Source organism: Chiloscyllium plagiosum, chromosome 25 (assembly GCF_004010195.1).
Source record: "Chiloscyllium plagiosum isolate BGI_BamShark_2017 chromosome 25, ASM401019v2, whole genome shotgun sequence".
NCBI lineage: Eukaryota > Metazoa > Chordata > Chondrichthyes > Orectolobiformes > Hemiscylliidae > Chiloscyllium > Chiloscyllium plagiosum.
The window spans coordinates 52,722,905-52,735,853 of NC_057734.1; the positions used below are offsets into that span (position 1 = coordinate 52,722,905).

Here is a 12,949-nt window from a genome sequence, read left to right on the forward strand (position 1 = left end):
CTGACATGGATTAGCAAGATAAACTGCTTTTATGAATACTATGTATTTAAAAATTGAATGGGACACTGTTCAAAATACCTTTTCTCTTCAAATCGTGTTATATAATGCTTCACAACTACCTAAAAGGCCGGCTAGAGAACAACACACCATCAGCTTAGCTTTAGTGCTTCAGCATTGGTCTCGAATGCATGCTGTTCGTATTGAACCACAACTTGTTCTTTTTAAATGGAGAAACCAAGGATAAGATGTGATATATCAACATATGATAGATGGGTAAAAGAGAATAATAAGTAAGGGGTGACACACAGTTTAGTTTAAATAGCCCAATGTTATTCTATTACTCGTACCCGTACCCCTGCCAAATATCTGTCCTTTCTTTCTTGAACATGCCAACATTTACCATCCCCACTGCCTTCCTAGACAGTAGAGTCCATATATTCAGCAATATTTTATCTAAAGTGTTTACATTAAAATACTTCATTTTTGTCCTGAAGTTCCAGGCATGCATAACACAAGAAGGGTGTTAAAAGTGGAATGGTATGAAAACACCAGACTGGGTAGATCTTTAAATGGTGTCTCTGATAACTGATCAGAGTCTGCCATAGGAGCCATTGAGTGCTAAGCTGAGCTGGTCAATTCTCTGGGATTCTGTCTCAGTTGAGGTACTAAATATTTGCCCCTCTAGCCGCGACCCCATCCACTCTCAATGCCCCACATCAATGCCAACCCCATTCTACTCTGCACATCCCCAAGCATGTCAATCCCATGACCCATGGCCTCTTATAACCCCAATGCCAACACATGACTCCATCATGCCAGTCTTTGCAGTTGCATCCTTCATGCCAAGTCACTAAGTATCCATTTTAGGAAGACCTCCAGAGTTATGCTAAGAAGAAATCAAATGAAATTTTAGATAACTACACAGATTTACTTTATGAAAATATCTAAAAGTACATTGAGTACATTTAAATCCCCTCAATTACTTAAGAAATTAAACAAATTAATATTTGTATTCATTAGCTAACATCAAAAACCGTTAATCCTTTAATAATGTCTTAGACCTCCAATATTGAACTTATTTTAATATAAAACAAAGAACAGCAAATGCTGAAACAAAAACAGAAATTGGTGGAGAAACTCAGAGGTTTAGCAGCATCTGGCAAGAGAAAACAGAATTAACATTTTGATACTTCTTCAGAACTAATATTATCCCACTGTGATAAAGTCATGGAAACAATCAATCAGCATCTGTTATATAGTGACAGCACTGAGGTTATACAAGCATTTATTGAGATTCCAAGCAGATTTTAAAAAAAGGTGTCACAGACAGCCACTTTTCAAATCAAGGTTTCAAGGGCAGGAGATTAAATTGGATTGAACTTTACAGTTCCATCGATCTTTTCTGCCCCTTTCTGTATTTGGATATACTTGAAAAGAATCTTATGCCACACTCTGCAGGATAAAGCTTACTAACTTGATAGAATTTTGATAGAATATAAGGACATGATAAAGATGATTGATGAGGGTGGAGCAATGGATGTTGTTAACATGGATTTTAGTAAGGCTTTCAACATGGTCCCTCATGGTAGGCTCATCCAGAAGGTTAAGATGCACGGGAACCACAGCGACATGGCCGCATGGAATCAAAATTGGCTTGCCCATCGAAGACAGAGAGTAGTGATGGAAGGGTGTTTTCAGGCTGGAGGTCTGTGACTACTGGTGTTCCGCAGGGATCTGTGTTGGGACCTCTGCTGTTTGTGAGATATATAGATGAAAATGTAGATGGGTGGGTTAGTAAGTTTGTAAGTGATACAAAGATTGGTGGAATTTTGGATAGTTTAAAAGGTGATCAAAGGAGACAATAGGATATAAATCAATTGCAGATATGGGTAGAGAAACGGCAGGTGGAGTTTAATCCGGATAAGTGTGAGGTGCTGAACTTTGGGAGATTAAATGTCAAGGTAAAGTATACAGGACACTAAACAGCATTGACATATAGAGGGATCGTGGGGCTCAAGTCCAAAGCTCCCTTAAAATGGCCACACAAGTAAATAGGGTGGTAAAGAAGGCATACGGCATATGGCATTGGTCAGGGAATTGAGTACAAGAGTCAGGATGTCATGTTGCAGCTTTACAAGACTTTGGTTAGGCCACCTTTAAAATACTGCATTCAGGTCTGGTTACACATTACAGGAAATTTGTGGAAGCTTTGGAGAAGGTGCAGAAGAGGTTTACCAGGATGCTGCCTAGTTTACAGGGTATGAGTTTGGGTTGTTTTATCTTGAGCAGCGGAGGCTGAGCTGGGACTTGACAGAAGTCTATAAAATTATGAGTTGCATAGATAGGATTGACAGTCGGAATCTTTTTCCGAGAGTTGAAATGTCTAATGCTAGGGGACATGCATTTAAGCTTAGAGGGGGAAAGTTCAAAGGAGATGTGAGGGACAAGTTATTTTACATAAGGTGTGGTAGGGGTTTGGAATGCACTGTTAGGGGTGGTGGTGGAGGCAAATACAGTACAGGCATTTAAGGGACTTTTAGATAAACACATGAATATGCAAGGAACGGAGAGTTTGGACCAATGGCAGGCAGAAAGGATTAGTTTCATTTGGTGTCATGATTAGCGCAATATTGTGGGCCGAAGGGCCTGTTCCTGTGCTGTACTGTTCTATGTTCTATAAGGCCTTGCTCCAGAGAAAATTGGGTTTCTTTGTCCCTGTTGTATTTGGATAGCTCTCATGTCATTTCCCAACCCTATTCTCCCACCAGCTGTAGGATCCAACAGAAATGGGAAACAGCATGAGGGATTGTCACTCCCTCAGTTACTCTTGATCACAGTGCTGAAGTTTTACAAATCTATGCTGTCTGTGTCTGATGGCAGTTTTTTTTCAATTATTCTATTCTTTACTATAAACTCTTATCTAGGTTAGATTAGATTAGATTACTTACAGTGTGGAAACAGGCCCTTTGGCCCAACAAGTCCACACCGACCCTCCGAAGAGCAACCCACCCAGACCCATTCCCCTACATTTACCCCTTCACCTAACACTATGGGCAATCTAGCATGGCCAATTCACCTGACCTGCACATCTTTGGACTGTGGGAGGAAACCGGAGCACCCGGAGGAAACCCACGCAGACACAGGGAGAATGTGCAAACTCCACACAGACAGTTGCCCGAGGTGGCAATCATTCCTAAACCACAGATGTTACTAATTTATTTTTTGTTCCCTAAAATTCCCCTTGTACCCTTTAAAAATAGCAGAATGTCATTTATATTTGTCAATTTTTATAGAATGTTAAGAACAAGTAAAGGTCATTCAACCAGTCAGGCCTGCTCTGCCACTCAATTCCTTTACTGTGTTGGGGTAAAATTCTTGGAACTTCCTCCTTAACAGCATTTGTGGGTGTCCCTAAGACAAATGGCCTGCAGCAGTTCAAGAAATCACTCAGCAACATCTACTGAAGGACAATTGCAAATGGACAATAAATTCTGACCTAGCCAGAGATGCTTGTATCTTCTGAGTGAGTTTGCAAAAAGTTAAACCATATCGCTGACTTTAATTCCAGATGCTCAACATTTTTCCAGATGCCTTGTTATCCATAATTGACAAAAACCTATCAAACCCAGTCTAAAAAGCTCCAATTGTCCCTCTGCATGGGTGTCATTTTCAATAAGGAAATGTAAGTTTTCATGGATTCATGTGAAACATATCACGTAACCACTAATCCCAAATTGCAAACTAAATAGCCTCACAATTCTCCAGATCACATCAAAATTCTGCTGTTCTGTCACATCTATTTGTGAATGATGCCATATAATTTTCCAAAGAGCAGGAATCCTAAGCACATTGAATACAGTAATGAATATGGACCATGACCAACATCTAGCTTTAGTGTTGAAGACTTGTGCTCCAAGACTTGCACATCTAGCTAAGCTGTTCCAATATAGATACAACATTACAATATGACAAAGTGGAAAACTACCCAATTATGCTCTGAACACAAAAGACAGAACTGAACCAATCTGCCATTTCCAGCCATCAGTTTAATTTCAATTATCAACAATGAGGAGAAATGTCAGCAATTGTATTATTAAAAAGCACTTAACAATAGCACAGAATACTATGGATACTGGAAATATTATAGAAAATGCTGAAAATACTTACTGATAAGTAAGTACTCAATTTGGGACCAAGTCTGTCAGTACTCAATTTGGGACCAACCTGAACCATCCAGCTTCAGACCTCTTCATCCAAAAAAGCATCAAAGATCTGAAGTTCAGAGATGAGGCATGTCCTTAACATGAAGGCAACATTTGACCAAGTGTAGTATCAAGTTGCCTCGGTCAAATTGACATTCAATGAAGATCAGGAAAATGTCTTCACTGGCTTGAGTCAGGACTACATCAAAGGAAAATTGTTATGATTATTGGTTGACAATCAGACTGCAGAAGTTTTTAATTAAATGAGCCAGGTCCATTTTTTTCAACAACGTCTTCAATGACCACACCTTCAGAAGTGGAGATGTTTGCAGATGATTACACAATGTTCAGTTGCATTCACATCTCCAGAGATAATGAATCAGTTCATGCCTGTGTTCAGCAAGGCTTGAGAAATATTCAGCCTCAGATGGATGAGTAAAAAATGAATTCATACTACACAATTAGAAGGCAATAATCATCCACTTCAGGAGAGATTCTAACTACCTGCTCTTGATATTTGACATCAAATGGGGGTTACCACTGACCAGAAACATAACTGGAACAGGACTTAAATACTACAGCTACAAGAACAGTTCAGAGGCTGGATATTCTAAGCTCAAGACTTGCTTTTTGGCACCCTAAACGCTGTTCAGCATCTAAAAGACACAAACGAGAGGTATGATGGAAGACTCTCCATTTTCAATGGTTTCAGCTTTAACAAGAAGTTCAATACTATCAGTGACAAAACAATCAATTGAACTGCACTACATCCTCGACTAATACATTCACTCTTTCCGTCAATTACACCGCAAGATGTAAAGCAACAACCCACCGGGGTTCTTTTCCAGCACATTGCAAACCACCATCTCTAGTACTTGCAAGATTAAGGGCTGCATGGGGACAGTAGACTTGCAAGTTTCCCACCAAGCTGTACACCATCCTGACTCAGAAATACATTAGTGTTCCTTCACTGCTGCTAGATCAAAAACTCTACTCCACAGCACTGCAGCTGCACCTATACAACAATTGATATTTTTATACTGCCTTTTATGTCCACCGGAACAGCACATACTCAGACTTGGCAATAGTGGTGTCTGGGACATTGTCTGAAAGGTATGATTTCATGAATATGACTATGTCAGACTGTTGCTTGACTCACAATTTCGGAACTAGTCCCCAGAAGATTTGAAGAAAGATTGACAACTGAGTTTGCCTATTTCATCCTTTCTTGTTCAGCAAGAGGGTGAACAGTTATCAGGGATAGAAATATGGATGAGGGCACAATCAAATTACACTGATCTTATTGAATAGTTGAGCAGGCTCAAGGGTCTGAATAGCCTATTCCTAATCCTGTTTGGTGTTACCGAGGGGCAGCATGTATTTGGGAAATAGGAAGGGGTCAAATATAAATCCTTGGAGTATATCAGAGTAACAGAGAGGGAAGAGAGATGAGCAATGCAAGCAACATGCTGGTTATCATTAGACAGATAAGAATCTAAACAGGTGAGAGCAGTCTCCCACCAGCTAGGAAACGGTGGTGCAGTGTTAGAGGGGAATGATGTGGTCAACTATGCCAAAAGTCGCAGACAGGTCTTGAAGGTCAAGGAGGGAATATATATCAAATTACACTTGCCCCATTTCCTTGATACAAGCTGATTTTGTCATGTGACAGCAGTGGAAACATACACCGCATGAACGAGGCCATTAAGAATTTAATACAGCAGAACCTTTTTAAAAAGTCTATACATGATAATTGAAGTGTGATTCACTTTTCAATGCCCCAGTATTCAATATTATACTTAATAAACATATTCCTAAATGCAATTGACCATAAGGCTTTAAAAAATATTCTTTTTTCAATAGGTAAAACACCCCTATCCTCTATGTGCCCTGTCATTATACTTGATAAAAACAAGTCAGTGAAAATGGTGGTGGGAGGCTCAGGAGGAACGAAAATCACGACAGCAACTGCTCTGGTATGTATTAATGGAATATGAGGATCTAAACGGAGTGCATGGAAACAAGTTAACAGAGTTAGGACATCATGTTACATTTGATGAAGCCATATTTGGAGGTACCATGCGCAATTCTGGTCTCCCTGCTGTAGGAAGGATGTTATTAAACTGGAAAGGGTATAAAAAAAGATTTACAAGAATGTTACTGAGACTGGAAGGTTTGAGTATTAGAATCCCTACAGTGTGAAAGCAGGCCATTCAGCCCATCAAGTCCACACCAACCCTCCAAAGAGCATTCCACACAGAGCCACCCCCTTCCATATTCCTCTAACCCTGCATTTTCCATGGTGAACCCACCGAACCTGCATACCTCTGGACACTATGGGCAATTTAACATGGCCAATCCACCTAACCAGCGCATCTTTGGACTGTGGGAGGAAACTGGAACACCCAGAGGAAACTGATGCAAGTACGGAGAGAATCAGCAAATTCCATTCAGACAGTTGCCCAAGGCTGGAATCGAACTCTAGTCTCTGGCACTGTGAGGTAGCAGTGCTAACTACTGAGCCACTGTGCCAACTCAATAAGATGATGGATAGGCTGGGACTTTTTTCCCTGAAGTGTGGGAAGCTGAAGGGTGACCTCATAGAGACTTACAAAATCACGAAGAGCATAGCTAAGGTAAATAGCTAAGGTCTTTCCCCAGGATAGCCGAATTCAAAACCAAAGGGTGTAGGTTTAAGCTGGGAGAGAAAATAGTTAAAAGGGACCTAATGGGCAACTTTTTTACACAGAGGGTGATGCGTATGTGGAACAAGCTGCCAGAAGAAGTGGTAGAGGCAGACACAGTTACAACATTTAAAATACATTTGGACAGGTATGGGAAAGGTCTCGAGGGATATATACCAAATTCAGGCAAATAGAACTAGTTAATTTTAGGAAACTTGGTTGGCATGGACAAGTTGGACTGAAGGGCTTGTTTTTGTGTTTTATGACTCTATGACTAAATATTAGGAGACTGTGAGGAAGTCTAACTTGTCATTTGATTCATTCACTGTTCCTTCTTATATTTGTAGGTTATAATGAACGTGCTGTGGTTTAATTACAATGTTAAGAAAGCTGTGAATGAACCCAGAGTTCACAATCAACTATTCCCCAATGTGACTCAAGTTGAAGAAGCTATGGAGAAGGTTTGTGTACATTTTGTACATATTGTATGAACTAGATGTTGTTTACTATTGCCATCAGGTTTGTAAATTACAGATTTCCATTCATCTCCCACCTCTCTGGCTGCAAGAATCTCCTATGGTATCTACCATCATGGAAATATACAAACTTGCAATGCATTCATTTATGTGTGTGTCAGCTACACTCACTGCACTCAACAAATGAGCCCTGTGTCTTTCTTTGTTTCAATGTTTTTCAAATATTTCTGTTTTCCTTGAAGAGCTGAAATCATCTGATACAATCTTTCAAAATCATGAGAGGTCTGGTTGGATTAGATAGGGAGAAACTTTTCCTGTTTGTAGTAAGATCGAGAGCTAGAGGGGACAGATTTAAAGTGTTTTTGCAAAAGCAGCAAATGTGAGGTGAGAAAATGTGAGGTTTTCACACAGCAAGTAGTTAGGGTTCAGAATTAATTAATAGAACTCACGTGAAATGCTGGGAGAGTTAGTGCAGATGTGATGGGCTGAATGGCATCCTTCTGCACCATAATAACTTTGTGGTTTATCTAATTTTCCTCTAAAAGATGGTCAAATCACGTGAATACTTTTACTTCCCTTCTTCACAATCTGTTAAATGCATTTAACAGAGAAATAAAATCTCTGTTAAATCACTTCTCAGGCTTCCCAAATTATTCCAGAATCTGAATCCCTTTCAGAATTATAATTCACCAACCCTGGTATAATCCTGGAGAATTGAGGCTGAATGTACCTCCTATCATATGTTGTCCAAAAGCACGCAAATATTCGACAATGATGTAACAGTGCCCAGAACAAAAATGTATTGTTCTTCTTTTACTCTTCTATTCTATGTTGCAATAAATGGAAAATTGTTATTATAATGATTTTACTGTATTTACCTACGTACACTACTTCAACAAACTTCAATAAATAACTTTTGTTCATCAATATCCTTAAGCATCCTTTGCATCTTTAAATATTTATTCCATTTTCCTTTTGAAATTTTATCTTACTTTTCCATACAATGTGAGTACAAAATGCCAGGGACAGCATTTGTGGTCCATCTCTAATTATTCTTGAGAAGTGGTGAGTCATCTTCTAAAGCTGCTGCCATGTGAATTAAGTATAGCCTATAGGTGCTTCTTTTTTGTAGAAACCCTAGACTGTGGAAACAGGCCCTTCAGCCCAACAAGTCCACGCTAACACTCTGAAGAGTAACCCACCTCAACCCATTCCCCCAACCTTATTTTTACCCTGACTAACCTACACATCCCTGAACACTAAGGGCAATTTAGCATGGTCAATTCACCTGACCTGCACATCTTTGGACTGTGGGAGGAAACCAGAGCACCCAGAGGAAACCCACGCAGACACAGGGAGAACGTGAAAACTCCACACAGTTGCCCGAGGCTGGAATTGAACCCGGGTCCCTGGCACTATGAGGCAGCAGTGCTAACCAGTGAGCTACCCTAACCCCCTCCCCACCTCCTCTAGTGCTTGTTAGAAAGAGAATTCCAGAATTTTGATCCAGTAACTGTGAAGCAACAGTGATGTGTGGCTTGGGGAGGTGATCTTCTGGTGGTCATGTACCTGTATCTACTGCCCTTATCCTTCTAGGGACTAGAGGGCACAGGTTTGGAAAGTGCTATTGAAGAAGATTTGGCAATTAGCTGCAGTGCAGTTTATTGTATATCCTAGTGTCGTTGTACACCAGTGTTGGAGGGAGTGAATGGTGGTGGTTTGATCAGGAGGGCTACTTTGTCCTAGATGTTGCAGAGCTTTGAGTATTACTAGAAACAAACCATTCAGGGAAATTCTAATAAAACCTCAACTGATGCCTTGTAGATAATGGACAGGCTTTGTGGTGTCAAGAGCTAAATAACTCACTTCAGAAAACACAGAACCTGCTCCTATAGCCACAGGACTTATATGGTTTTCCCAATGTTACGAAATCAAAAGCATGTATGGTCACTTTCAGATAGAAAGTGCTTTTCTGAATTTAAAGTACAGCTGCAGCTGCCAGCTAAAGGTCGGTCTGTTCCAAATGTAACAACTGGCTTTTAAATGGGTACCTGAGTTTTGGTTGTTGTTTTGACAACAATTCGAATTTAACCAATCAATTTAGATTATGCCCAGGATACCAGAAGCTAATGCAATTTGAATTTTATTGTTTTGACGCCTGGAAACCAATAAAATTATAAGAATTTAATGTGTCCCGGGGGGTGGGGGGAGGGGTGGGGGGGTGGGGGGGAGGCTTATAAACCCGGTATTTTGAAAATTAGCGGGAGAGCAACTGCCATAAAGCCAGAGAACTAACTACCTATTTAACATCTTGCTCCTCAGGAAATTAGAAGGCATTCTCTATCAAAGGTGTATTTTCATGTGAAACATACTTGCAATAAAAAGAAAGAAGATGGCCCAGGGAGATTAGCAGCCAGAAGAGTGAAGACATAGAAGAAGACAGAGACAGTGTGATTTTGAGATTAAGTTAATGTAATTTTAATTAGTGTCTTATTGGAACAGCCTATTTTATAGAGTTGGAGTCAGACAGCAAGCAGTTAAGAGAAAGGGGGGCTTAGATTTGTGAACAGTTTTTGTTTAATGTTCACTTTTAAAGTTAGAAAATAAATTGATGTTATTGTTTTAAATAGTGGAATTTGGGAGTTCTCTGTCATTCATATTTTAACAGATTATGAGGCAAGTAAGCTTATCTGAGTTTTGGTTAATTAACATAGGGGTTCGACCACCACTTCATAACACCTGCCTAGTTTCGGGTTAATGGTAACACTCAGGTATTCATGCTCAAGGATAAAGTAATGGCAATGTCTGTGAATGTCAAGGAAAGAAGGTTAAATGTTCTTTTGGTGGAGATGATTATTGCCTGACATTTGCCATTTATTAGCTCAAGCCTCAATATTATTCAGAACTTGCTGCACACGAACATGGTTTGTCTCACTACTTGAGGAGTTGTAAATAATACTAAGGACTGAGCATTTCACATCCACAATTAGTCATAAGCCTTGAGAGACTATAGGCATATCACTCTGTTTACTGTGTCAATATCATCCAACCATTCAGTATCTGATATTGTCCACCTATCTAGTCCTTCTTAGCCATTTCTTTCTGATGTTTCACTACCAATAGTCAACAACACCAGATTCTCACCCCACCTTTTTTTAGTCTTCGTACTTTCTCAATTTCTACTCCTACAGTTTAAAGCTTCTGGGACAATTAGTGCAGATTATTAAAAACTGCAGTTAAAGTTATAATTTTATAATTTTTCACATGATTACAATCAGTGCCTAATCAAAATCAAATCCAGCGGATAAAGTTGTAAATAAATTGTAAGAGGTAGTAATACAAGTCAGTTCTAAATTTTCAGAAAATTAATATCTCAGTTCAATCTTCAAGTGCCATCAACAGAAGGGAAGCAACAGATCAGTCCTTCTTATTTTAAATAGTAAGTTTTATTATTTACTAAATAATTAAATAGTGTTGAAAAGTGTGGCGCTGGAGAAGCACAGCAGGTCAGGCAGCATCCGAGGAACAGGAGTGTCGACATTCATCAGGAATGTGGAGGTGTGGGAAGGGGGTCTGAGAGATAAATAGGAGAAGGTTGGGGCTGGGGGAAGGTAGCTTGGAATGCAATAGGTAGGTGCAGATGTTGCGTGATGGTGATAGGTCAGAGTGGAGGGTGGAGCCGACAAGAAGATGGAAAGGTGGGACAGTTCAAGAGGGTGGGGCTGAGTTGGAGGGGTAGATCTCAGATGAGGTGGCGGGGGGATGAGGAAACTGGTGAAACTGATGTTGATGCCATGTGTTTGGACGGTTTAAAGGTGGAAAATAAAGTGCTCTTCTCCAGGAGTTAGTTGGCGAGGATTTGGCTGTAGAGGAGGCCCAGGACTTGCTTGTCCTTGGACTTGTGGGGGGGGTTGAAGTGGTCGGCCACAATGCGATAGGGTTGTTTGGTGCATATGTCTCCCAGAGAGGTTCTCTGGAACGTTCTGCAAGTTGGCATCCTACCTCCACAATGTCGAGGAGACCACATCGAGAGCAACGGACAAAGGAGATGAAATGTTTAGATGTGCAGAAAAATCTCTGCCAGATGTGGAAGGATCTTTTGGACCCTTGGATGGAGGTGAAGGAGGAGGTGTGGGTGCAAGTTTACACCTTTTGCAGTGACAAGGGAAGGTGCTGGGAGTAGATGGGGGGGTTGGTGAGGGGGGCATGGATCTAACAAGGGAGTCACAGAAGGAATGGTCTCTGCAGAATGCTGTGGGGGTGAGAGGGAAATATATCTCTGGTGGTGGGTCAGACTGTAGGTGGTGGAAATGGCAGAGGAGACTGTGTTGTTTCCAGAGATTGGTGGGGTGGAAGGTGAGGACCAAGGGGGTTCAATTCTTGTTGCAGTTGGAGGGCTGAGGTTCCAGGGCAGAGGTGATATTAGTGAAAATTCTGGTATATTGGGGAAGTACAATTAGAGCTAAATCTGTAGCATTATGGCTGGTTCAACTATATCCAGGAGCACAGAGCAGACTGGAAGCTCAGTAATGATAGAAGAATTGATAGCTGGGGAAGCAGTCGAGCATTTTTGTGTGGCAGGCAAAATAGTACGTTGCCTTCTTGATGCCAGGTTCAAGATTGTCAATTTGCAGGTCCAGAACATCCTGAACAGGAAGGGTGAACAGCCAATTACTGTGGTCCACTTTGGTACCAATGACATAGGTAGAAAGAAGGATAAGGTCCTGCAGTCAGAATTTGGGGAGTTATCAAGGAGAACCACAAAAGTAATAATATTTAGTTTACTCTCCATTACCATGCACAAATAATTGTTGAACTAGGAGGATGGAACAGGTGAATGCCTGACTGGTGAAAAGATGCAAGACAGAGGGCTTTCAATATCTGGGACAATGACATAAATTCTAGGGGCAATGGGGCCTATTCAGGCTGAAGAGGTTGCCCCAAAATAGACAAAGGATTAATTTTCTTGCAGGATGATTTATCAATGCTATTAGGGAGGAATTAAACCAATTTGACAGTTGTGAGACTGGGAATCAGGACAAGTATAAAAGAGGGTCACAAAGTTGAACAGAGAAATGGAGAAACATATAACACTAGAATATATTAGCTTGCTTCAAAGTAAGAAGAAAAGTAATGAAGTCTGACTTAGGGTTACTGTGCATGTATGTGAGTACATACAAAGTAGTAAAAAAGGTTGGTGATTGGCAAACCCAAATGTTTGTGGCAATAATGGATTCACAAAGAAGGGCAAGACTATGTATTAAATATTAATGGTTGCCTCAAGTTGTTTTGGAAAGTTTAGGAAGGAAGGAAAGTAGGTGGCAGTATTGTTTAAGAAATACACTGCAGTGCTAGAGAGAGCGAGAGGAAGTACAATTGCATTATTTGGTGTACTGTACAAAACTTGTTGGAAAAATGTGCAGGAACAAATTTGCAAGGGCAATACAGTAAAGTGTAAGAATTCTATGATAGCTATAATGGGGGACTTTCATATGGGATTATAGTAATGAAAAAGGGCAGACAGGGCAGAAGTTCATAGAGTGTGTGCAAGAGAATTTCTAGGTGAGTATGTTTCAAGACCAGAGGG

General features: G+C 40.4%; 1 protein-coding gene across 1 annotated transcript in view; it reads left to right on the plus strand.

The window, feature by feature from the left end:
- The window catches only part of LOC122562890 (glutathione hydrolase 1 proenzyme-like), a 102,140-nt gene that overhangs the window by 84,199 nt on the left and 4,992 nt on the right, over positions 1-12,949 (plus strand). Inside the window, exons 12-13 of the mRNA XM_043716215.1 lie at positions 6,066-6,178; positions 7,234-7,347. Coding sequence (XP_043572150.1) covers positions 6,066-6,178; positions 7,234-7,347 — 227 coding nt within the window. The remainder of the gene's footprint in view (positions 1-6,065; positions 6,179-7,233; positions 7,348-12,949) is intronic.